The sequence below is a fragment of the Chelmon rostratus genome, chromosome 16, assembly GCF_017976325.1.
Source record: "Chelmon rostratus isolate fCheRos1 chromosome 16, fCheRos1.pri, whole genome shotgun sequence".
Classification (NCBI taxonomy): Eukaryota; Metazoa; Chordata; class Actinopteri; order Chaetodontiformes; family Chaetodontidae; genus Chelmon; species Chelmon rostratus.
In genome coordinates, this window is record NC_055673.1 from 4,187,468 (window position 1) to 4,214,431 (window position 26,964).

At 41.5% G+C, this 26,964-nt stretch overlaps 2 protein-coding genes across 3 annotated transcripts in view; both read left to right on the forward strand.

The window, feature by feature from the left end:
- The window catches only part of rnf19b (ring finger protein 19B), a 38,900-nt gene extending 20,706 nt beyond the window's left edge, over positions 1-18,194 (forward strand). For both annotated transcript variants that reach the window (XM_041955760.1, XM_041955761.1), the window contains exons 3-10: positions 7,401-7,600; positions 10,299-10,443; positions 10,590-10,752; positions 13,810-13,924; positions 14,051-14,191; positions 14,301-14,490; positions 14,885-15,019; positions 15,188-18,194. In XM_041955760.1, coding sequence (XP_041811694.1) covers positions 7,401-7,600; positions 10,299-10,443; positions 10,590-10,752; positions 13,810-13,924; positions 14,051-14,191; positions 14,301-14,490; positions 14,885-15,019; positions 15,188-15,632 — 1,534 coding nt within the window. In that variant the 3' untranslated portion in view covers positions 15,633-18,194. The remainder of the gene's footprint in view (positions 1-7,400; positions 7,601-10,298; positions 10,444-10,589; positions 10,753-13,809; positions 13,925-14,050; positions 14,192-14,300; positions 14,491-14,884; positions 15,020-15,187) is intronic.
- Positions 18,195-19,114: 920 nt separating this feature from the next.
- Positions 19,115-23,108, forward strand: ndufs5 (NADH:ubiquinone oxidoreductase subunit S5). The gene is made up of 3 exons (XM_041955426.1): positions 19,115-19,203; positions 20,204-20,423; positions 22,900-23,108. The coding sequence occupies exons 2-3, from the start codon at positions 20,208-20,210 to the stop codon at positions 22,993-22,995; spliced, it is 312 nt and encodes a 103-aa protein (XP_041811360.1). The 5' UTR covers positions 19,115-19,203; positions 20,204-20,207; the 3' UTR covers positions 22,996-23,108.
- The last annotated feature ends 3,856 nt before the right edge of the window (positions 23,109-26,964 follow it).

The following is a 26,964-nucleotide window of genomic DNA, read 5'->3' on the forward strand; positions in this document are numbered from 1 at the left end:
TTTGGCTATCTGCTCATTTAATTTTAATATTTCCTCTGCAGCGCGGATTTAATAAAAATCTGGCCATCGTGTCATGGTTTATTGGAAAGTGCTGGTCAAGGAGACACGACAGTAACCCTAGATTTGATAGATCTGTTTTTTTTTTCAGAGGAACAAATTCCAGTCTGCCTTTTTTCAGTCGAGTTAGCTTCGGTGTCTTCACTGTCTGTATTGTGTCAGACCTCTGCTGTCAGTGTCAGAACGATTCGAACGCTGAGTGACAGCGAACATCCTTTTCTGTTTTTGCAGTTCCTTGTTGCTCTAAGAGCTGCTGTGTGTTCAGACGAAGACTGCCTGAGCATACATCTTTGAGTTGGGATTTTCTCTCCCAATGTGGATAAAGATGAACCTCAATATTATTTATTAGTATTATATTTATTATGTTTGCTATTCTAACTGTTGTTTTAGGAAGGTGTACATGTGTTTATGTCTCTGTGTTGCTTTGCATTGAGTTGACAGCCCCCATAGACAAAAGTAAGGATTTTAGGGTTAGGGTTGGAACTGGGGATTTCAGCTTGCAGCAAGTCATGTGGGATTCACTTTAGTCATTGCAATTTCCTGATAAAAATAAACTAAAACCAAAGTGTGTGTTTGCATTAGCAGTATCAGACAAGGCTGACGGCTGACCCACATGTTTACCCTTGTCTGACGCGTTTAGTGACTCACCACCTCTTTAAATCAGACAAGTTGACTAAATCCAAATTATTATTCACCACAAACAGCCCAGGCTGCAGACAGAGAGGCAGCGCTCCCTTTCCACACACACACACGGACGCGCGCACACACACACACACACATGGACGCGCGCACACACACACACACACACACACAAACACACCTGGTAGCTTCAGATTCAGACTTTGATAGAAACTGTGCAATAGGTGTGAATTTCTTCAATATAACTGTGAATGGAGTGTTTATAGCTGAGAATGGGCCTATTTTGTGTCTCTGTGTGTGTGTGTGTGTGTGTGTGTGTGTGTGTGTGTGTGTGTGTGTGTGTGAGAGAGAGAGAGACAGGGAGATGCAAACTGGCCCACTTGTGGGAATGTTATGTAAATGTGACCTGGTTTTATTACCTTATCTTTTTTGAAACATATCCAGTATTCAGTCTATATGACGGTACCTGAATTGTTAAAGATAAACTTACAGTTTAGATCCAATTTAAAATGCAATGGTTGTAATATCCTATTTCACACATTACCTAGATACAAATAAATGGTTGTTTGCAGTTTACAATAAATTATCAACTTCAGTTTATATAAAGTGCACATCTCACAGAGTCTGTGCAGGTATTAGTGTTAATATGACAACAAGGCTGAGGTTAGTATAAAAGCAGAGATCATACAGTACAGTCCGAGCAGGATTGGGGTCTAGACTACTTGTCAATGAGGAAAAGTGATTTGGGTGGTCAGAAAACAAGATGAGCTTCCAGTCTGGATTTAGAAGTATCAGCAGGGCTCGAGAATGTGCAGCCGTCAGATTGTTCCACAGAAGTGGAGTTCAAGGGGCAAAGGCTCGACCACCAAAAGAGTTCTTATTAAATCGAGGAGCAGTTAAGTAAGCGTCATCAAGGGAAAGTGATGGAGTACATGGAAAAATAAGACTGGAGGTACACAAGGGGGCCAGATCATTTAAAGCCTTATGGGTAAGAAGCCAATGCAGAGACATCAGTGCCGTTATTAAATGAACCAACTTCTTCCATCTCGCAAGAACTCTCTAAATTCAAATTCTAATCAAAATCAGAATTTTATGGCGCCTAAATATGGATGTCCTGCAAATGATGAAATCCTAAATTAAATTCTTGAGAACAAATACCAGTGAATCTCACCTGGCTGGTTATTGGACCATTAGATGGATGATTTCGTTAGTTTAGAATGAGCTCTTTTTATCTACAGAGTCCTCCATGTTGCACCACCATGTTTCTTCAATAGCCCAGAATGGACAAACCAATATTTTCTTGTCAACAATATCACACAGCTCTTTGTAATGTGCTCCTTGCAGTGTTTTACCATGTTTCAATTGTTTTTCTTAAATTTTTTTGTTCACTGTGAACAACAGGCGGCAGTTCTGTAGCTCTCTGAAAACCCTCCGTGCGATACCACAGCAGACTGACAGTGAGCCACTCTCTGGTGTACACAGTGGAGCACTGAGCCGATAAGGAGCCGGGTATTTCCCTCAGGAGCTGATAGAGCTAACAGCAGAGTGAATGCTGGACTTAAGATTCATCAGGTAGACGTAAACACGGCTCATAATGAATGATAATGTTGCTTTGTGTCTGCTGGATGTGTAAATGAGGAACTGTTTACTAAGACACCAACTTTATCAGGAGGTGATACGTTAATGTTTTCCTCTTGTTCTCCTTCCCCGAAGAGGCAAAAAAAAAAAATCAATTAATGCTGCTTTAACTTTTTAAAAACCTTGAAATATTATGACATCAGTGCTTGACTGGAGAAAGATAAGTGTAATACTTGTCCTATTCACATGTTGGCATGTGTATCAGCTGGTCTCCGCAAATAATTATGTATTACATTCTGACTTTATGATTTGTTTAACCAAGAGGACAAACATTTGACCTATTAGAGTAAAAATATTGGCTTTGTGCACTAGCTTTTGTGCATGATGCAGTGAAGTCATCAGACCATCAGTGCATTGTATTCCTCGCACTTTCTCTTCTCTCAACTTGTAGAAGCATCACCGTATTTTATCGTCCTGTCATCGCCTCGCTCTGTTTGTGTTCCCTTCGTGCCCTTTTAGAGTCAGGCCAACATTGTTGTAAGCTCAACAGGCAGTCAAACTGACAGAGAAAAGCATACAGGTGAGAATGAGGTAGGCAGGTGAGTCATGTAGTGTCTTCTGGGTAGTGCCGCTATGAATCATCCACAGAACCTGATATGGTGAGGACAGAAAAAATCAACCTATATGAGAGGCTTCAGAAAAGCTCATTTTGCAAAAGACAATTAATGCATAAACTTTTTACAGGCAAACAGTGACACATGACACAAAAGAAACACTGTTTTTCACTGCAAAAAAAGAAAATGATCCACTTCAGCTCTGGAGGATCCAGAGTCAGTCAGAACAGCACAGTTGCTCACCTCTCACCTGCTCTTCTTATCCGGCCAATAAGGTCTGGGCCTGTATGATTGTCAGGCCTGAGTATCCAGTGAGAACAAAGAGTGGCCCTCTGCCGTCTCCTCTGGCTGTCAGTTGCTATGGTGACTTAGAGGGAGCGTTGCTATGGGTAACAGTAGTTGCGACTTAATTAAACAGATCAATACGTGCTCTCTGGACCCGCTGTGCGTGTGTGTGTCATCGTGCTGAGTTTTGTGCCTTTCTTGTTGACTGACATGTAATAAGTGCTTGTGTTTTTTAGTGTGAGTCAGATTGAAGCATGTTCAGTTCATCCTGGTGTTAAATACAGACTGCTATTAGAGTGCGTGCGTGCGTGCGTGTGTGTGTGTGTGTGTGTGTGTGTGTGTGTGTGTGTTGTAAGGTTGCATTTACAGGCTCAGCAGGATTCCTAGGTGGCTCTCCGTGCAGCTGAACACTGACAGGACTGTCTGTGCACCTTTCCTTTCGACATGCAGCATGTCAGCAATCGTAGCTCCTCCACCTCTCGTGTCTCTCCTCCGTCTCTTTTCCTGACTCTGTTCTGTTTCACATTCACACCTCTCACGTGCCCCTCTTACTGTCCTTGTGTGTCCTTTAGTTTTATCTCTGTCCCTCTCTGTTTGTCTCTTTTTTCCTCTCCCATCCTAGAAACGTCAGCACAGATTGCGCTCAGTGCCGCATTCGCACCCGCCGATCGTGAGACAGCATTGACATGAGATGCTCTCCCAGGAAATAGCTGTTGTGGCACTATGTGCTTTGTATCGCAACAAGTCCCGAGTTAGCCAGATGCAGAGCACTAACACACATATGTTCTATCTTTGTGGTTGTGGTTGCTTTTAGCCAGGTTAGCTGTAGCTGTAATGTCTGTCTGTTGGTCTGTCCACTGAGCTTGTCCAGACTGAAATATCGCAACAGGTGATGGATGGATTGCCATGACATTTGCTTCAGATATCTGTTTTTCCAAGAAGATTGATCCAAATGACATCACAGATCCTCTGACTTTTCCTCCAGCGCCACCATGAGGTTGAAATTTGTAGTTTTGAATGAAGTGGCTCGACAATTTTGAATGAATGATAATGAATTGACATAAAATTCGCCATCAACCGGGTCCGAATTCACAAAACTAAATCTAAACGTTGTCATCAGCCTCAGCTAAACTTTCTCTTTATGCTAATTAGCAAATGTTAGCATGCTAACACGCTAAACTCAGATGGTGAACACGGTATGTATTATACCTGCTAAGCATCAACATATCAGCATTGTCACTGTGTGCATGTTAGCTTTTAGCATTTCTCTTAAAGCATTACTATACCTAAGTACAGCCTCACAGAGCAGATAGTGTGGCTGTTTACTCATAGGAGAGTGCAACAACTAACATGAAGTGGTACATGAAGGCCTCACGGACTGTGTGGTGTCTCTGGCACAGCTGAGCCAATCACAGTGAAGCATGACAGCAACAGCTCAACAAGAATCATTCTTTGGAAAGGAGGCTGTGATGCACAGGATTAATGAGCTCCAGTAATGTCTCCCACATTAACAGGCAGAATATCAAGTTGAAACAGACCTGTCTGACGTGTGTTGAGGAACACAGCACGCCGACGCTCCAATCAGAAGCTGCAGATTTATCAGCATTTGTCGTGCTGCCTTCAGGTGGCTGCAGGGATTTATTGAGTGAAGGAGAAGCTTTTCATGCAGGGTAAAGCACCTGTGGAAAACTGATACTGTCAGAATCACCTTAATTCATTAATGCAGAGTGATTGACCAACATTCCTGCTTTCAGCGCATTAAATGTTATTTTCGATTACTGATTTGAATGCGTTTACTGATTGGACAGTGTTCAATTGTAATAATTTGCTTACATTGTCAGTGTTATTGACTGATTTTTGAACATTTGCTCCAGATATTTAGTTTGCTGTAAGTGGCAGCTGAGTGAGTCACTCTGTGCTGGGCACCAGAGTACAGATGGGAAAAGAGAACTTCAGGGTCAAGCTGATGAACATGGGGTTTTCACATGGCGGTGAGGCTGAACTTTTAAAAAAGGGAAATGGTTAAAAAAGTCGGCTTTCTTGTGAGAAGCTTGTTGTGAACCGTGCTGTTCTGTTTCTGTTTAGACGAGCTTGAACTAGAGCGCTAATGTTGCAACAGACTGCAAAAAACTGGCAGCCGAATAAATTTTTCACACAGTTATTTATCTAAGCGTTGAGTTAGTGACTGTTTGACCTCTGAGGCCTGCTGAAAACACTGTGGGTAGTTTAAAAGACAGAATTTCTTCCGTCACTACAGCAGAGGCGACTTCTTGCCGATCCATGTTTTGAGACAGAAGTGACGTCTAAATCCACAGAGATGTCAGGCTGAAGTGTCTCTGCAGGAATGCCGGTTCTTGTCTCATCTTGCCCAGAGAACGCCAACTCTTCGTTAATTTATTCCATCCTGAGATCAGGCCTGTGGCGGCGTTTGAAAAGGTGGTAATGAGGGACACGTTGGGGCCGGCATGTTGGAGGCGTGCCAAAACAATTACAAGTTTGTCGTGTTATCGCTTCTTCACTGCTCTTCTTCCTTAACTTGAACACCCGGCTACCGTGCAGAAACTGACATGGTCTTTGTCTGTCAGTGTAAAAAAAGCCATAAAATGTTAGAATCCTTGTCCGCTTTTGTCATCACTCCTCCAACTTGTTTTCTCCCACTTAGCTTGGTGACAATATTTGATGAGTGGCCTGCTTTGTGATTTCTTCAGTGATTGACAGCCTATATCTCAGTCTCTCCCCCTCTCTTTAATTGCCTTTTTTGTCCTCACTCTTGCGAAGTGCCACTCTTCTTGCTATATTTAACATTATTTGCTTAGCAGCATGTTGGCCAAACTTCAGCACACAACAAAAGAATGATTAGTTTGGTGTAGCTGCATTGAGGATATGTGTTCCTCAAGAAGCATGTGAAAAGGGTTTTGCTTTGTTGGATTTTACCTATATAGAGAAAGCTATGTTAGATTTATAGAGTATCTGACTGTTGGAAGGATATTTAAAAAGCATAAGAAATGTCAATGAAATTTGGTGCACGGTTAGAGCCCATGTGAAGGAACAAGTGGTGTTGCAACATTTCTGAACATTTATGCTGTTTCCTCATGATTGTCACAGAAAAATAATCCATACCCAGTGATCTGGATTGTTTTGTCCTCTTCCACAAAACATTTGCCTGTAGTGCAAGTTAAAATGTCACACAAATTACCTGCTGGTTCGACCTTTTTCTCAGAATGAGTCCATTGCTGCTTAGTCACAGGCCTCGCCACAGTGAACACTCTGCTCCTCCCCGCCTCCTTTCTCAGCATTGAACTTTGTGAAATCCATATTCATTGACCTCACCCCGTCTCTTCCCCCACCTCTCTGTGTTGTTACTAAGTGATTATTCCACTGATCGGATCTTCTCTCTCTCCTCTCAGAGAAGGATTCACACTGACTTTAATGATCCCCCTTTAATGACTTTTCCTCTAGCGCCACCTTGAGCCTGACATATGTGGTTTTAAGTGAAAGATCTCAATTATTGGACAGATTTCCATGAAATTTGAGACAGACATTCATGTCTCCTTGCACCACCATCAGGTCAAAATTTCACTCTATCCAGTTAATGACCAAATATCTGCAAAATGAATAAATCAGCCTCAGCTGTGTCATCTCATGACTGACTGCATACCATGACACATCGCTTTTGTGGAGAATTTTATACTCTGGCAGAGCAGAGTGATATAAATGTGCAGATCAAAGATCGGGGGGGTGCAATGAGTGCAAATTTGCTTCTCAAGGTTCACCAGATTAATTGGGAACCTACTGATTGTGGTACTGACACTAAAATAATTCTGATTTGGTCCAAAATGTTGTCTCCTCTGCTTGTTCATGAGTCAGTTGATTAATCTGCTTCCTCGTGTTTCTGTGCTGAGCAGGTAGATTAGAATCAACTCTGTTCTGCTCAGGAGCTGTGATTGGCTGACCATAGTTTTAGATGTTGGTGTCTGCCAGATGTTCATGCTGGTGAATGTGGAGCAGCCAACTGGTTGATTCTCAGTGTGATCGGCAGTATTAAAACGCTCTCTTATTTCACTGTCTGTTGTTTCTATGTCAACATCAGAAACTCTGCTCAATGAGGCTTTCATATCCTGAATGCTGATTGTCAGTTATCACCTCAAATAATCAGCAAATGTCTTTTTCCTGACTTCTTCAGTCGCCGCATCATTGAACACTGCTCTCTTTGTCTCTGCCTCTCAGATTTGCTGTCATCGCCTCGGGCTGTGCCAGCTGTCCCAGGTTGGTTTGTCGCAGAGAAGGCTGCGGTGCCGAGTTCTGCTACCACTGCAAACAGGCCTGGCATCCCAACCAGACCTGCGACTCTGCCCGCCAACAGAGGGCGCAATCCCTGCACACCCACAGCAACCACTCGCCCAGCTACACGCAGGAGCAGGGACCCGGTGAGTACCTGGAAAACGCACACACCTCTCGGCCACCCTGGAGAGCGAGTGGATCAAAAGTAACCACAGTCTGGCTCAGACACTACAGCTTCACATACACACACACTCACACATTGCGCAAGTGCCTGTGTGTTTGTGTGCTCGGTGCAGACATAAACAGACACATCAAATCTTCTCCCCCAGCGTTTCCGACTTTTTTCACACCTCTGAAAACTCCCTGTCTCTGTCTCTGTCAGCCTTTATCACGTCAGCCTCCTCCATCTGTCAGAGCACTGAGTCAAACTCGTCTGGCGTCTGTTGTACCGACTCCCCAGAGTTCTCACCGCTGGGTGAAGCGTGCAGCGCTCACCCGAGCATGAGCCACTATTTATATCACGGTGTCTCCTCTCACTGCAGCTCCCTGCATCCTGTCACACAGCATGTTAAAATGTCACCATAACATTTATCTATCTAAGTCAAGTCTGATTGTCAAACAGGCATGTTGATGAAGTCGTTCACTAAAGTGGTTTGCAGTGTGATTTTAGTCAATTTTAGTCAATGAAAATTCCTCCACCTCAGCAGTTTAACCACAAAGCACCTTAAAGGGCCAGTTTGGAAGATTCAGGCCGAATATTCATAAATATATTTTCATTAGCATCTAATCACCGGAAAATAAGAATCATTGTGCTATCATTACCTCTAAGGCTCAGAGTGAGCCCATGTTGCATCGCCATGTTTCTACAGTAGGCCAGAAAGGACAAACCAAACACTGTTTTTGTTTTTCTCGTTGCAATCTGTGGCCTCACCACTAGATGCCACTAAATCCTACAAACTGGACATTTAAGAAAGCTAAAACACCACTCTGTTAGTTCAGGCCACAGGTCACAATGACAGATTTTTTTTTTAAATGCTGAATGGAAAATGAACACGAAAGCAGCGATTCTTTCAAATGTCACAATATTGTCATAAAATAATGCTAATCCTTTGCATACATACATCATCATACATATCATAATCCGTGTTGAAAAACTTGCACAAAGCCTTTGTCACAAACATGTTAATTGGTTTAATGACTTGATGAATTTCAACACTGAGTCGTGAGCTATTCAGATGTGTGTATAAAAGAATTTGCCTTAAAAGTATCACTGCATTTTTTTTTTTTTACATCAACCCTTTAAGGAATAGTTTGACATTTAGGGAAATATGCTGTGGTCTTGCTGAGCATTAAATATGATGATTGATGCTGCTGCCATGTCTGTGCTGTAAATATGAAGCTACAGCAGCAGGAGACAGTTATCTTATCTTAGCATTAAGACTGGAAACAGGGGAAACAGCTAGCCTGGCTCTGTTTTCTGTACAAATCAAACAAACTAGGTATAACTTGTTGATCAGTGGGCTTTAGAGGTAGCGGTAGGTGGATTTTTTTCTCTTTGGACAGAGCCAGGCTAGCTGTTTACCCCTGTTTCCAGTCTTCATGCTAAGCTAAGCTAACTGTCTCCTGGCTATAGCTTCATAATTACAGTGCAGACATTACAGTTGCATCAATCTTTACATCTAATGCTCTGATAGAAAGCAACACACCAGATTTCTGTTGAGGTGGTCCATTCACGTTCTTGTTGTAGCGATGATTAGAGCAAACATGAAAATCTCTACAAACATCCGAGCTTGTGCGTGCAAACATCCTTGTATGTGTCTGTTTAATTCCATTTTGATTAAAAATCAATTAACTAAATCCCTCCAGCTGTCCTCAGTTAGTCTTCCTTGTCTGTCTTTCCTGAATTCACCACATCCAGTCTGCCTCTCGCTGCCAAGCATTCAGAGGATCTGACAACAATCCAGGAGGATGAGACTGACTCATAAAAACATCCAGGCCGCTCCCTCTCTGTCTGTCTGCTTGCCTGTCTGCCTGCCTGTCTGTCTGTCTGCCTGTCTGTCTGTTCACACTGCTGCTCAGTCAACTGGATATAGACAGACGTACAGAGACAGAGAAGAAGAACTAGGAGGGAGAGAGACAGATAAAGAGGAAAGATGAGAGCAGAAGAAGAAAGAGAGACAAGAGAGTATGTCGAGTCGCGTCAGCAGAATACAGAGTATACAAACAATAACACACACACACACACACACACACACACACACACACACACTCACACACTCAGATCTGCCAGAGTCTTTTCAAGTTAAAATGCCAAAATGCCCTTTCAGGAGCAGAGAGCGTTCCCAGTGTCCAGACCTCAAACACACAGTAAATTGACTGTTTTTTGGCTTCTTGGCTTTTCTTTCCTTTAAAATGCATTAGAGGACAAAATGTCCAATCCATTACTTTAATGAGGTTTGAGTTTGATGCCAACAGCGGAGGGGAAAAAACAACTGAACATGGCCATTCCAGAGATTTGACTTTTTCTTACATTTAAGTTATTTTGTTATTTAGTTATTTTATTTTAACCTATTTTTGACTGACTCATACACTCAAGGTGTTTTGTATTTCTACTTTTTTGAAGCAAAGTTTTGGTTTTACTATTTGTTGGCTGCTCACAGTAACTTCCTGAGTCTTGTTGCCACTTGCCGTAGACATCCCACTGTTTCCACCCTTCATGCTAAGCTAAGCTAACCATTTGCTGGTTCCTTTAACAGCTCAACTTTTTAACCACATGTGGACAAAATAAAAACCACCCGAACCCTTCAGGTCTCGATAATGAGTGACGCTTCCCTCTCTCCCCAGCTGACGACATCAAGCCCTGCCCTCGCTGTGGTGCCTACATCATCAAGATGAATGACGGGAGCTGCAATCACATGACCTGCGCCGTCTGCGGCTGTGAGTTCTGCTGGCTCTGCATGAAGGAGATCTCCGACCTGCACTACCTCAGGTGCTGAAATGAGTTAATTCACCTTTTAAATCAGCTGCATGTGAGACTTATTTAAATGTGTAACTGTAAACCGTAACTCCTTCATCGTTCTCACTTTGGTTTGGTATCCCGCTCTTCTTCCCTCCCTCTGTGTTTCCCTCCATCAGTCCATCTGGCTGTACTTTCTGGGGGAAGAAGCCTTGGAGCAGGAAGAAGAAGATTTTGTGGCAGCTGGGCACCCTGATCGGAGCGCCGGTCGGCATCACCCTCATCGCAGGCATCGCTGTTCCCGCCATGGTCATCGGCATCCCCGTTTATGTCGGCCGCAAGGTGAGAAACGGCGATTAACTTCATCTGTGTTGCACCTTTCATACAAGAAGTGCAGCCTCATAACAGAGAAATCACATCCACCAAATGCTTCACGTAAAAACATCATATAAGAAGACATTTAATGAACATAAAACAGGACAGAACATTAATGCAAAATAAATTATAATAAAGCCATAAGTCAAATAATGTGTAATATAATGAACCTCATGTAAAGAGTGTGGTGCTTTGACCAAGGGAAATTCAAGTGAGTGCATGTTTCTTATTTAAAATATTATTTAAGAGAAATCAATATTTTCACTAAGATTAAGATCTGCTTCTGTTTTTGTTCTTTATTTTCTTCGTTTTCCCCAAGTTTTTGCTGTTTTTTAGTCAGTAAAGTTAGTTTTTCGTTATTTTACTTCTTCCTTTTCCCTCTGGTTTGTGTTATATTCTGTTTAAGTCCTTTAAAGTGAGTTTTTAGTGGTTGTTTGATTCAAATGTTATAAGTTCATGTCCATCGTGTTTAAAGCAAAGTGCACACACGTACCTCCCTGTTTGAAACTGACGTTATTTTTGATGTGCTCATAATCTTCCTCTTACACTTTGTTCTGTTTATTCTATATACATCAGGAGTGTGTGCTCACCTTTCCCCTTTTTGCAGCTCAGATGTCTTTCACACTGAGTGAAACACTTTTTTTTCGTGCTTACTGTCAGTTCACTTAACGTTTATCTTCGTCCAGCCTGCTACACAAACCAGAAGTGGAAAACCGCAGAGCTGTGGCGACACACACACAAATAGTTTACGGCGCTGCCACAGTCGCTCTGTCACAGTCCTCCGCTGGTGTGGAATTTACAACACTGCAGAACGAAAACCTTCTCTAAGTTTCAGTATGCTGCCCTCATTTTAACGCAATGCTGAAAGTTTGCTAGAAATGCCAGAAAGTACTTTCAGTTCCTTTGAGCAACACGAAACAGTTTCCATTCGCATCAACAATCACACTTACCTAAAGCCAGACGCTGATACTTCAAAAGTGCTTAAGAGGACAGGGTGTTGGTGAAGTTAGAGTCCTCAAAGTGCTTCATATTATCTAAATGTATGGCCCTGAAGTTATGAAAGCATCCTAAGTGTTTTAATTAATACCTCAAGAAATTGTTATTGAAAAGTTTTGAAGGTTTATTTATTTTTTTATGTCTTATATTGAATTTTTTATGAAATAAGACGGAGATGCTGACAGATTTTTTTGTAGTTGAGGCAGAGCTGGAATATAAAATAAGTGAAATGAAGTAAATGACATGAATTGATTCACAGGAAGTGAGTGAAGCCAGAGATGGTGAATTTTCTGCTCACCTTTAGTTCAGCACTTTCTATTTTATATTGTTTCATTATTTAGGCTGTTAAACCTGCAGCTGGTTAAGTTGTGTGATTAGCTACAAGACCATGTTCTTTCAAACACTGACTAGAGGAAGGAGATTAGATGAGGATGGGCACTTGGTCCTTGATGTACAGTAACATACCGTAGCGCCCTCTTGTGGAGAACAGCCAAACGACACATTTCATGTGTTGGAAGTGGTGAAGCGTGTGGGTGAGCTTCTTTATCTAACTGTGTTTGTCTCATTTCTGTTGAAGTGTTCCAGAGAATTACTGGCTGAGTCTCTTCAGGGAGTGTTTTGCTGCCAATTTAGCCTTGTTTCTCTATGACACAGATTTTGTTCTTTGGAAAGAAGCTTTGTTTAAAATAAATAAGTTTGTGTATAAATGTAGATGATTCCCAATGAGTCCCTGCAGGAAAACTTTCTGAAGTGTTGGCCTGTTTTTTGCCGTGTGAATTCTTTGTGCCTGTGTGTGGAAACTTGTTGTTAGTGTTAGTTTTAGAGAGTATTTGTAGATTGTGCTGCTTTGTTTCTGGTGAGAAACTGTGACCACTAAGCAGCATTTACACAGAATCCAGGACTGAAGCCGCATGGAGGACAGAGAGGTCGAGTCTTTGCTATTGTTTCTGAGAATTTGAGGGTTTTGGCAACCTCAGGAGGAGTTTACTTTCTACAAATACACACAAATTACACACAATGTTTGTTTTTTGAAGGATGATTTTATATACTTTAATTTGTCTAAAATACAGTGGGGTTTCCTGAAAAGCTACATGCCAGCCAGTGTGGAAACAGCTTTAAAAAAGCACATGAATATAGAAAATGTGAACATTTTATTAAGTAGAAACTCTTTTGGAGGAATTTGGACTCTACAACTTTTCTAAAATCCTGGCTGCAGCTTTAATCTGAGTCTGAAGGAAATGAGGACCTGGCTGGTACATAGCAAGGCACCAGAACGTATGTTTTTCTTTTTTATAAGAATACCCCTTTCTGGTAAAATCATAACATACACGTCAACATTATCTGTTTGTTCCTGGTTGTTCACGTTCATGTTCACTAAATGAAGCAATCTGTAATAAATAACAAAAATAATAAGCTGTTTACTGCTGGATGAATACAGAGTTGTTCATCTGAAAAAATAAAACCAAATCATATTGTGCCCATTATACATCAGTTACAATGACTGGACAGTGTTTCATTTGACCAAATATGAGTCTAAAGGCAAAGAATTAAGATACTACAAATGTGTTTTCATTCTGTGATTAATAGGCCAGTTTTTGTATAATTTTATACAGTTACTCGACATGACTGTATGTCTATTAGTTACCATGGAGTCCTGAAATGAATCATCTACCAGTGACACATGGACAACTTCTGTTTATGTTGTCTTCTTTTTAAATTCACCAGAAGTCTGATCTCACCAAAACTATGCCAGCATTTAGCCTCCACCGCTGCTTGTGATCTCACCAAAACTATCCCAGCATTTATCCTCCACCGCTGCCTGTGATCTCACCAAAACTATCCCAGCGTTTAGCCTCCACCGCTGCCTGTGATCTCACCAAAACTATCCCAGCATTTAGCGTCCACCGCTACCTGTGATCTCACCAAAACTATCCCAGCGTTTATTCTCCACCGCTGCCTTTGTTCAGCTTTAGCCCCGGAGTGTTTGAGGTGTGTGTTAACCGTCTCTGCCCCTCTCCTCTGCTGCAGATCCACGCCCACTACGAGCTGAAGAAGTCGTCCCGTCACAGAAGGAACCTGGCCATCACAGGAGGCGTGGCCCTGTCTATCATCACCGCCCCGGTCATCGCAGCTGTCAGCGTGGGTAAGAAACTCGAGGCTGGGCACAGTTTGTTCATCTGTGCCAGAGCAGAAATAGAAAAGTCTTTTTTCTCCTCTAAAGTGCTCAAACTGTTAATTACATTAAAGCTGTGTTTCTGTCCTTTCTCAGGTATTGGTGTGCCCATCATGCTGGCCTACGTTTACGGTGTGGTGCCCATCTCTCTGTGTCGAGGGGGCGGTTGTGGTGTCAGCAGAGGGAAGGGACGAGGGGTACGGATTGACTTTGATGAGGACGATGGTCCAATCACAGGTGAGGACCCCAGACTAATAAAAACATTTCTGCAAAGTAGACAAGCACCACATTTTCAGTCCACCTCCTCACATCCACTATAAGGAATGTTCTCTGTCTGATGCTGCAGTGGCAGATGCGTGGCGAGCCCTCAAGTCCCCGAGCCTCGGTGAGAGCAGTCTGGACGGGGCGGTCAGCGGTCTGAGTACCACCTCCCCCAGTGAGGGGCTCTCCGTGGCCCCTGGGACTCTGGGTGATACGCCCCACTTTAACACCCTGGCAGGCGGCGCCCTGGGAACTCGCACCAGCAAGTACAGCAGGTGAGGAAAAGAGACGACGCCACTGAGTCAAGTTATTTATAAGAGAATGAGTTTAGATTTCTTCCAAACTGAGATGTTTTTGTTTATTTTAATAAATGATTAATATGGATAACTTAACCATAAACTACACATACGCTGTTTCTCCCTCGGAAATGTTATTGTCTTGAACTTGAACTCTTTAATTATCCAGCCTGCTTTCACCAAAAAGCCTCATTCCTTTAAATAAAACAGTATCCATGTAGAAGCTGTTGTGGAGCTTTCAGTCCCATCACACTGCCTTCCTCAGTAGACTTGTAGATGTTAAAAAAATCTCCATCTTATCTGTTGAAATGTTGTTGACCGGTTTGTCTTTCTGCTCAGTGTTATTGATCAGTATGATGTTTTCCTCCTCCAGGCTGGAGGTGCAGGCAGGGGAGCTGGCTAAAGAATCAGCCCAGAGGGAGACAGGCAGCCTGGGGGCCGGGAGTGACTGCGCCAGCACCCGTGGAATGGCCGGATCCATCATCTCGTCCTATACACTACCTGACAGGTGGCACTTTTGTCTCTTTCTGTGGTGTCTTTGAGCTCTCTCGTCTTCCTGTTTTTCTCTTTAAATTTCACTTTTCTTATTGCAGAGTTTCGTTAGTTCGTCAGTCATTCTGTCAGATCTCTGTTTGTTTGATCAGAAGCGTCACACTGACTTGTTGTAAATCTGCAGGGAGTGCACCAACCTGGAGATCCAGGTGGACATCGAGACCAAACCCAGCCATCTCTGCCTGACCAGCGAAGAGGACCTAACCCCGCCCCCTGGCTCTGCTGCCATGGTGACCGTCTCAGGAGGGGAGGAGCCTCAGGACTGCAGCTCCAGAAGGGGCGGGGCCTTGTCTGGCTCGGCGTTGGGACTGTCGCCGGGAGCGTCAATCAGGGAGGGGCTCCGAGACGTCACCCTGGCTCAACCGGAGAGCATCCGCAGTGACCTGGAGATGTCGGACACTCAATCCGACGACATCGCAGAGCTGACGTCCGACGACTGTGACTCGCCCCACCCGAAAAGCTGTCACCTGGCGGCCGGCCAGCAGCCCCAGCCTCCCTCCTGCCGAGCCCTGAACCCCCCCGAAGGCCTTCACTGTCCCACAGACGGCAACGTCATCCTCTACGTCTGAGAGAACAGCAGCTCTCAGGATTGCACAAAAGAATGAACCAACCCCCCAACACTCACATTTGAGCTCTCCTTTACTTCATGGCTTTTCTTCCTTTGGCATTTCTGGTTTGCTGCTTTTGCGACTCACAGACACCGTCTTAAACACAGACTGCGTTTGTTTACTTTTGTCTGTCTGTCTTATCTATCTACCTGTCAATCTCCTCGCTGAGTAAATTGTCAGGGTTCTACCTCTGAGATTTATAAGATGATGATTTATGTTTACTCCTTGGTGCAAAATGCCTTGGCTACTTAAGCAAAAAAGAAAAAAAAAGAAAGAAAGGAAAAAAAAAAAGAGGTACAAATTTTCCACAAGAAATATTGCAAAATTGAAATTATGAAATAAGGTGAAATGTCACCAAGCACAGCAGAGGGAGAAGGATCGTCAGGAAAGCAGATGTTTCCTGGGGACGAAGGGGATGTTTATAACAATGTATGAATGAATGTGGACTTTGTACTCAACTATTGTGGCTTTATTTTCTTCTTTCTCTCTATTTATATTCAGATGACCTTGAAATTTTATCATTTGCTGTGTGCATGAGTCTGCATGAGCCATGCCTCGTGTGAAAGGTTTAAGGGCAGTGAGTGTCTGTTACACTGGTGAAAGTTTACTTTAGAGGATGAAGCTGCACTTGAATCTCGCTTTCCCTGCACAGAGGAGGAGGAGGAGGAAGAAGAGGAGGAGGGACATGGGGCGAAAAATAAGAGTTTCAAATTATAGAAAAAAGTGACTGAGTTCTGACAACGACGTGGCCGGGAGACGCTGGAAGCCATTTTATTCTGATAAAGTCTATGACAGTGCAGGAGCGGCTTCACACTCTGTCCACTCTGGGTTTGTCCCGCTGTTGCACTGAGACGTACATCATCTAACAGACATTTATCATTATCATTTCACAAATAATCCACCGAGAAACTTACATAAGTATAAACTTCTATTAAAAGAAAGATAATCTCAAAAACTAACTAACTACGGTTTTAGCCACACAGATAACGCTTCTTAACTCTTCAATTATATGATGAAGTAACACACTTAAACACATTCTGCATGGATGTGGAAAGTGACCCTCTGGTGCTTGAACTGTCTACATGCTAGAATTTATTATAGCTCTATATCAAAGGTTCCACATATTAAAACATCAGTGCAACTTCAGGCATAGATTTAGGTTTAGATTTATTAACTGAGGACAGGCTATTATCAGAAATATTAATACAGTAATGATAAGACGATAATTAAAATGCAGCATAAATTATCTAAGTCAATTTTTACAATGATTTGTGTAACAGAAGGGGTTACAGGCTGTGATTCATTGCTGTCTATAGTAAAACAAACCCTGTAGTTGCAGTATCTAGTAAGTTGTGATCACTTTTTAAAACCGGCCGCTGAAGCTCTGAACAGCGAACGCTCATCGTCCATCTTTAACCGGCTGCCTGACCCGCCGCTGCTCGCTGTCTGTTGTCAGAACTCTCTCACTGGTGGTTCTGGTGTGTGTCATGTTTGTGACTGGACACCTGACTGGTTTTGGTTTCCGATATGTGAGCCAGCTGTGTGACCCACTTGAATGTTGTGTGTGTTTGTTTGTGTGTGTGTGTGTGTGGGTGTGGGTGTAAATGGACTCTTGATGAATGTATTTGTTTGTCCCACTTTGTTTTTTGAATGAGCACTTGTGCACTTTACCTGAATTTATCTTTTTTTTTTTTTGTTTTTGAGATTCATTATCTGTTGCTATGGATGAGTTTACTTTACTGCATTTGTATACAAAAGTCTGTGGTACAACCAAAATAAATCACCTACCAGAAGGCCTTTTATGTTGGATGTAACAAGAAGAGTTTGGCTCCAAAACATCATACAACCATTTTTGAAAAGAAATGCTTTGTCACGTTTATTATTCAATATTTTTAAGGGCATCCAAGGTATGTTTTTTAATAAATGTGTGATCCAAGGACTAATTATCTTTATTGTTTTATATTTTACTTCATTAGTTTATGTTTTACTTATCATCTTTTACGAAAGTCAGTTTCACTTTTGGAGCCAAGCACTTCAAATATCGATGCCGATAAGCTCTTCTTAATCATACTCACTAGCTTGAATTGTTTCTTAGCTTTGTATCACCTCTGTGCTTCAGTTTAAAAAGGTTTTCTACCAGGCTTTCCTTTAACCTGCGAGGACTTGACTTGGGAACCTTTTTCATCTCAGAGTAGCTTTATGGATTTAGCTGCTTATATAACTTGGCAGTGCTTTGTTTGGTCTGCACTTATCACTTGTCTCTGCCTGCCTGCCTGTGAGAAAACACTCGAATGTACCACGGACAGAGTGTGAGTGTTAATGGCAATGTCCCATTAAGACCACAGGTGGTCCTGTCCTTATTTGAAAAGGTTTTAGAGTATATAGATAGCAATATTTAAGTGTTATAATATTGTTTGTGTATTTCCTGTCACTGTTAAAGCCCTGCTCTCTGTGGGGTTGTACATGCAGGACTGTGAAAGACAACTTGTGGACCTTTGGGGAAAAAATAAACACAATCTGATGTTGCACCAAAGCTGTTTGATAATTGAACTGTGTCAGAAAAAAACACAAGAAAGCTGTTAAATTATCTGTCAGACACAATTTTAAGAACAATATATTTGTGGAAATCATACATAAAATTTTACTGAAACTGGAAGAGTCATGCGAATAGGCATTGTGCAAAATATTAATAAGAAAAATGATTCCAGAAAAAACATTTTGAGTTTCTTTAAGATGCTTGTCAACACAGTTTATTTGTTAAAACACACAGTATTATATATATTATCACTAACGTGTGTAGTGTTTAAATTGAACAGAAATGTGTTCACATATCAAAAGACACACACCTGCTAAAAAACGATTAATCCCTCTTAGATTAAGTGTCAGCAGTCCAAACAATGTACCTCTGATCAAATGCACAAAATCTTTAAACTTCTAAATACAAAAATGTTGATAAATTTAGACAAAATGAACAATTAATAAGTTGTAAAGAAAAAAATGCTAAATTTACACACTTCACATGTTGTACATAATAACGGTTTGAATGTTTACTTCGAGTGTGGAAGGCACACAAGTCCCACTAAGAACAGCTGAGGTTTTTTATTTAGGTTAATATACAATAACTGCTGCAAGAGTATAGGATGACAGTGAATTTTCTGTACAGTACGAATGAGGGCTATTATCTATCTGTTGGGTGCATAAATTATAAAATGCACCCAACAGAAGTATGTGCATCCTGCAATCAAGCAGGACTGACTCAAGAGGTATAACAAAAAAAAAAAAATAGTGATTTAATGAACTACTTAGGGGGAAACAGGTTTAGCTGCAGTCTCGGTCGAGTTCTTATGAATAGTTACAGTCTAATCCAGCAGGCGGCGGTAATGCACCGTTGAGGAGAGGAGGAAGAGAAACTCTCCACAGCACTGTCGCGTCTTTTCACGACAGAGCCGTCAGTTTACGGTCGTGTTGTGGTCCACCGTAAAGCGAAACGCGTGGAGTCGGAAGAAGGTTAAAGTGAACTCAACAAAACACGGTAAATACACCTATTTTCTGTTTGATATCGACATTTTAGCAACGCGACACTTAATTCAATACAATATAAACATTACTTATCGGTTGAAAAGTGTGCCAGTTTGTAAAGAGAGTAAAATATCAGCGGCCTGTGGTTAGCATGAACAGGCTGTCATTGAAGGAGACTCGGTGCATGACAGCAAAGATCTGACCTCGGTACAGACTTAGAGGAGGGTAGTATTTAATGTGCACGTATAGTGACTTTAAAGAAAGATATAAAGCGTTCACATTGGGCTGTTTTTAGGGACGTTAGCAAGCTAGGTGTTGGGGTTAGCTAACAGCTAAGCGTTAGCTAGCTGTCCACGGTTAGCTAGCTTGCTAATCGTAAGGTTAGGCAATTGTATTAAAGAAAAAAAAGTATATTTTAGCGTTATTGCAGCATGTTTTAGAATTTTTGTACTGTGTCAAGCTGGACTCGTAAGCATAACTTCTGGTTTGTGTTCGTGTGCATCAGCAGTTAACCAGCTGCTTAATCTACTACACATCTTACGTTATGTGCATATAAAAAAGCCGCTTTCGTGCAAAAAGTCTTGACCATTTTCTATCCTTTAATCAGACCAAAAAAAAAACAGAGAATGTATCTGAGGATAATGATACCAAAACAACACAATGCTGAAATGAATTTCCTCTAAACTGTCCTGTAAACTGCAGCAAGTGGAGACCAGTGATTTAGTCTGTGGTCTAATTAATGTGCTGCTCTATAATCTACTTGACTGACCACCGTTGTGTCTGAAGTGCTCAGTGGTCATGTGTAATAGATATATGGATATATATAATAGAGATTTTACTCAGTTGTCCCCACCTTATAGCTTCTGTAGTACCAGTTTTTCAGGACTATTTTTCCTCCCTGTTCTGCTTTCTCCTTACTTGTGTGTTTCTTCTGTCTTCTCCACTACATCCTGTATTATCCATCATGCTTTCCTCTTTCTGCTTTTCCTCCGTCCCTTCGCCTCCTTCATTAGCATCATGCCGTTTTTGGACCTGAAGTCACGGCTTGGTGTCGGCCTTGACCGCTGGCTGCTGCTGCAGAGTGGAGAGCAGCCCAACAAGAGGGCGGCGCGCTGCCATGCCTTTGAGAAGGAGTGGGTTGAATGTTCCCACGGCATAGGGAAGACCCGTGCCACGAAGGAGTGCCAGCTTGAGTTTGAGGATTTCTATGAGTGCATGCACAGGCAGAAGACGGTAAGTGTTTGAGTGTGAACTCTCTGACTTCTCTGTTCAGTTGGCAGCTTTTGAAGTATGAGGTATTTTTGAATAATGTTCTCTGCTGGCTATTGTTTAAGAAGCTAGGCTGCATGTACTGCAGAGCCATGGTCCTTTTTGTTACATTAGATAATGTGTCCTTTTGGCATGCAACAAATGGTCTCATTCGCTATTATTTGCCACTACAGTGGAAAAAAGAATCAGTATGCCAGCAGGCGATGCAAATACATTCTGTGGACACAGCTGGGATGGCACCAGCCTGGAACTGAGAGGAGCACTTCTTGTTTGATACAGTGACTGTCTGTTAAAGGTATATTATGTAGGAAATGTGGAATACTGTGCAGACACCAAAATGTTCAGCTTGCAAGTATGTATATGCATGCTTGCACCACTGAATTTACAGTTACAAATATAAATGTATACATTTACAGAAGTACCACAAGCACTCAGCCTCTAATGATCATCTTTCTATGTTGGTTTGGGCCTTCCACGGTAACCAGCGTGGCTTGTGTGTTAGCCGGAATGATGAATGACTCACAGCTCACAGCATGACAGACTTCAAAGGTTATTTTTCAAAACATCAAATCATTTGTACTGGTTGATAGTAGGATTGAGTTTGTGCGTACACTGTAAGATAACTTTAGTTAGCTAACTAAGCAAATTTCTGGCACCTACTTAAAAAGCAGCAGGGGAAAGCCAACCCCTTATTCACTGTCGTTTTGGAACAAGCTTTGTCTGCTTGGTGTTTTGCCTCACTATAGTTATATTTTTTGGTCTGACCTCACCTGCATTCTGTTATTGGCTTGGGACTACACACCCATTGCCAAAGGTTGCAACTCAGAAATGTCCCGACCACACAAAAATATGAAGAAAGTAAAGGGAGAGGGCAGGATCCCTGCAGATTAATGCACCGCCACACACTTTCAGTGGGTCGTAAGTGATGATTGTTATGATTGAGAAAGATTACTTTTGTCTATACATTGTTTTGTGTTTTTTTTTTTTTTTTTTTCAGGAAATCCTGAAAATTTTACCTTTAAATAGATTTGTCTATCCCTTACTGGCCCACTTGAATATTAACATGTCAGAACAAAAGGAAAAATGCTATTAATATTAAAAATCCTTGTTTCATCCACTGTGCTTTCAGGTTGTAAAACAAAAAACTTGAGGAAGTCCAAGAGGTTGAATACTCTTCGGAGGCCCTGTCGAAAATCTAAGCCTGCTTCCTTAGGTTTAGCTACGAGCCTGTTACTCCATCAGCTTTCCAAAAATTAATTTTCCAGCAAATTAAATGAAATTGCTGGAAAGTTACGCATAAATAAGAGTAATAAAAAGAAAATAATGAACTTAGTTTTCTGTCAATGGCTTAAAGGTCTTATTTGGCCTTAATATCAAACATGTTGGCATTTGATTCTTTGCATTTGTTGTGACTAGGGATATTCCCAGTGACTAATTTTCCTGACGCTTCAATTTAGCCTAGTCCACAAGGCTAAAACTAAGAAAACGGTCAAAATTGTACACAACAGAATCTACATCTACATTGTAAAAAATATTGCACAAGAGCCATTTGCAACCATTCATCACATTGAACAGTCTCAAGTAGCCAGCTGGAAGCAGACGGGTTACCGCGAGGCACAGAACAGTATCATGGGAGTAAAGTTAAAAGGAATTACTTTAGTTTTTTCCATGTCATGCATGAAAAGACCCAGAATGAAACATAGTAAGCAGACTACTGGATTGCTATAAGCAAATTATTTAAACAGCATTTGTATAGGAGTGATTCTGTCCCAAGCTTTTTGATCCATAAGAAGCTCATCAGTGTATAATTGATCACTACATCTTGTTTCCACTGTAAAAACAAGTTTAACCAACTGCTAATTCTGATGCAGACTAACCGGGATAGCAATGTTTAATCAACTAGTTGACTACTCGTGCAGATCCCTCGTAGGGAGGACGAGAAGGGATCTTGTTTCAAGAGGAAATTAAAAAGTTTAACATGAAAGTAATGAGAAATGACAAGTGTGCTCAGAAAGAAAAATGGCACCCATGTCAGTCCTGAGAGCTGTGTGTCAGCAGAAGAGTGACTGACAGTTGCACGGCCCACTCACTGTGAATGTGCTGCAGTAGCAGGAACTTCCTTGCCTGGATCCAGACACCTTGATTTGCTCGTTGGCCACATCTCTTTCTCTCAGGACATGGAGATGAAGCAGAACGAAGTGCTGATTTAAGAAGAATGTCAGCTATGACCACTTCATACATTCATCTCACATCCATTGGACCCGTATTAAGGTGGAACTGCTGGCTGTTAAACAGCCTTTTGCAGCATTTTAACATCAAAAAGAGAAAAAAAAATGGTGGAGGGATGCAGAACATGCTCTTTAATGGCTTCCTTTTCTCTCTCTGTCTCTACGCCCTGTTCTGCCTCAGCACTTATCTCTTCCTCTCTTCCTCCATGCAGCGCGCAAGGCTGTATGCGATCCGTCAGCAGCGTGACAAGATGGTGAAGGAGGGGACCTACACCCCACCACCCAGCCTCTCCGGTCAGGCAGACTAGATGCCATGAGGGAACACACACCTCTCCACAGTCCTATTCTTGTTTATAGTAAATTAGATATCACTCTTCCTGTGCGCTTGTACAAATTTGCAAATAAATGTTACCATCCACTATCCTCTTCTTCTGGTCTGTTCCTTCCTTGTCTTCTTCTTTCTCTCTCTTGTTCAGAATGAAAACAGTAAGCCTGCAGTTAACAAGAGCGTGATGAGGTTTGCTCAGAGAATTACAATTCATATTGTTTGGTTGGCATAGTTTTTAATTCATTAGTTGTATTTATATGCTGAAAACAATTGTGAAAATCTCAGTACTTTCAAATACTTGAAAAAGTATTAAAAAAAACAAGTAATTTGCAGTGAAGTGATACTTTTGGTCTCAGTTCAGTTGAATCACCCTGTTAGGGAGTTTAGAACTAGAAATAAGGTTTGCACTTAACCTGCCCAATAGTGTGAAACCAAAGAAACTGTATTGGAAAATAACTAAGTACATTTACTCAAGTACTGTACATAATTGAAATTTTAGGTACTTGTACTTGAGTGTTTCCATTTTATGCTATCTAACATTTTGTCTTCACCACATTTCAAAGGGAAATATTTTAATATTCTTTTAAATCAATGCTTAGTTTAGAAATAAAAGCTTTGTATAAAAAATCCTGTACCAAATATTAGATTGTACAACACTATGTAAAATTCTTCAACCAGCTACAACAGTAAAATGCTGCTAACACATTAATGCATTAGTAATTCTAATAAAATATATATACAACTATATCTGCAACAGATGCCATTTTCCTGTGCTGAGTACTTTCACGTTTGATATGTTAAGTACATTGACTTAATAATGTTAACATACTTATTTTCAGTATAGTACTTATAATTGAGTAAATTGTCTAATATGAATATTTATACCATCACTACAAAAACTTGTGTAAACATTAGCATTGTTTGTTGTCAACAGTTGTTGACATTTCTGCTTTGCTGTTTTAAAAGTTTTACTTTTATGAAGATGTTGAATCCTCATGTAAAGTTATTGTCCAAAGTAAATAAACGTTTAATCTCATAATGTGCACTGCAGGCATTAGCCGTTAATTATTTGCCCGATTAGTGAAGGGATGAATTTAAAATGACTCATTACATGCATTATTAAAGGGCAACAAATAGCTGAAAGCAGTCTGTCTGTATGTGATGACGTGCAGCCAACCAATAGTTTTCACTTAATAGCCTCTCCACAGCTGCTTCAGTGTTCGTTGGTGAATGAATGTTCTTCCTCCACCTGTGATGGTCGTATACTGTGTTCAGCTGTGCCTTTGCTGTGAATGGAAGTTAACTGCACTCCATTTTCTTAACCCACTGACCTCATTTTAGCCAATTAAATGGCTCAGCTAGTAAATGCTCCAGAGGGACGGCTGGACCACTGTGATGAGAGACTGATTTGAAATGATGCTGTTAGACATCTTTGATTCAATTACCAGCGTTTAACTCTGACTGATGGGATTAGGAGGCTCCGAAGCACCACAAGATGGAGCCAAGAGCACAGATAAAACAGGCGGGAAAACCAATCATGAAGTCTGACATTTCCTTATCTTGTAGTTTAACAAACAAACATTTCTGCTTTAGCTGTAGCTCCCAGCACTGAACAGTTTAATTTATGTTTGTTAGAAGTCCTCGGGTCGACGTTCGCTGGTTAATTTGTTCAGCTGGAGTATAATATGCAGGCCTGTAGCTGCCACTGAGGGCACAGGACTCCTCGGGGGTGTAAAGGAATTTACACTCACAATTACACATACAGTATATTATACATGTTGGGGTTTTTTTTAAGGCTGGTTGTCATATTTTAGACTCAAAACTTAGATTTGTCAACTGGAATTACACAACTGGCACAAGACCACGGGGGGTAAAATTTAAGGAGAATACAAATTCAACTGTTAAATACATAAAATGTTACATTTTGTGATGTCTTTTTAAATACTCAAAAAAGTTCACAGAATTTGGTTGGTGGCTAGTACTAACGTAGCAAACATTTAACTTATAACTGTTTATTTAGGTAATAATTAAGAGAGGCTGAAAAGCTTCAGTCTGGAGCATTTGTACAATATAAAGAAAGTTTTTCTATCACAGGAGCCATCTTGTGTTCCTACAGATTTACCCTCATCTTAAAAACAAGTACTGAAACTGCATTTTCATTTGAGATCATACAGGTGAAAACATTTGCTAAATACCCAGACTGTTCACATCAAATCAAACTGAAGGTGAAAGATGGTGGACTGCCAGAAACTGGTGTTGAACTATAGCCTTGGGCAGTTTGGAGGTATTTCCACAATCCAAGCTATATTTAACATCACGTCTTAAAATCAGATCCATTAAACTCCATCTGTCAATGAATACGTTTTCCATGAAGAATGACTCATACAATAAAGCTGTGTCTGGATATAGCCGGTCTTAATGTCCTCTTGAAATTTAAATTGGCCTTATTAGATTGAAAGTTACAACTAATCATGGCTGCACTGTGCAGTACCTCAATCCATGACTCATATCATCACAAGGTTTCAATTGTGTAAATTAAATGTAGTCTGGGTTCACAGTCAAAGGCTGGCCAGTAGACTCATGTCAGGAACTTCAAGTACTACAGCCCTGTTTATACTGAAGGATAATCAGTCCAGTATTGTTCAATAATTAACTGATAATGAAAGAAAGAGCAGTGATGGTCGTGGACTTTACCCTGTGTTTGTCGTTGCAGTGGCCTTCAGTTCATGTGGCCGGTCGGTCCATTAGCTGCTGTTTGATTAAAGCGGCAGCAGCACAGATAATCCAGCAGTGCTTCACTATCTGCTGATCGGCTGCGATGGAGGGAGGATGAGAGCGTCTGGATTATCCTGCAACAGAGCCCAGACACCAGCAAGCAACACCCACCACCCCCAACAAACACACAGCAATCCTAGTGACACCAGTTTGACCCAGGGCCTTATCAATCTGAGTGCCAGACAGTCATGCAAAGACAGACCTGGCAACAATCACATGATCCATTTTTCATTAACCCCTCCTATCGTACAGCTGAACCCATCTCTGCTGCACAGTCAGGCTCTGTTGTGGTATTCTGCACACCAGACTCCAGGCTCCATAATGTCACATGATAAGAAGCTCAGTTTGTTTAGTGGCAAGAGATGTAAAATAAAGAATGAAAGCTGACCTCAGGCCCCAGTGATGCAGATAAATGAAACAAAACACTGAAGTCTGGTTGTGGAATAACAAGTTGCTTGTGTGCATCCCTTTGCTCAGCACTAACTTTGTGTTGAAACAATTTATACACTTTAAAGCGAATTTTAATTCATTAAAAGCACTGACATTATTATCGCCACATGAGCACTTTATTTAAACATCCACAGAGCAACATTAGCATTTAGCTGGAATCCTGTTTCTGGCCTCCTGATTCATTTTAGCTCTCATTTTGGTCTCCACCACTTCCTGCTATAAGAACACTGAGACAGAACCAAAACAGTGAAGTTGTGGTCTTGAAGAACTTCATCACTGCAGCTTTGAAGACGGGACAGGTGGGCCTTGAGATCCGGGTTCTCCTGTCTTGCCTTTGCATAGTCCCCCAATCACTAATCCACCTTTATCGCACTGTTTTTGTGCGCAATTGTTAAAGCTGGGAAAGGTTCTGTGTATTGTACTCTTACATCACAACCCCTGAAGCCTTGGGGACCCTTGGTGGTCTGGCTGGCTCTGATCCTACATTTCCAAGGTCAGCCCAAACTGTGAAGACCCTCTCCCTGCTGATTGGGAGCGGCGGCCGAAACACAACTCTCCCTCTCCACCTCTGCAGCTGTAATCAATTACTTTTTGAGCTACTCCCTCTCTTCCTCCAGCTGTTTGGAGAGGGAGGAGGGGGTCGGTGTGTGTGCGTGTGTGTGTGTGAGGGATTAAAAAAAACCCCAGATTAATACTATCTCATGTGATGCAAAAGTTCCAGCGG

What these genes read in the sequence shown, in the direction of transcription:
- ndufs5 (XM_041955426.1), top strand. Translation starts at nt 20,208, where the DNA reads ATGCCGTTTTTGGACCTGAAGTCACGGCTTGGTGTCGGCCTTGACCGC. An exon ending in GCATGCACAGGCAGAAGACG is followed by an intron (nt 20,424 to 22,899) that starts GTAAGTGTTTGA and finishes TCCTCCATGCAG; the next exon opens with CGCGCAAGGCTGTATGCGAT.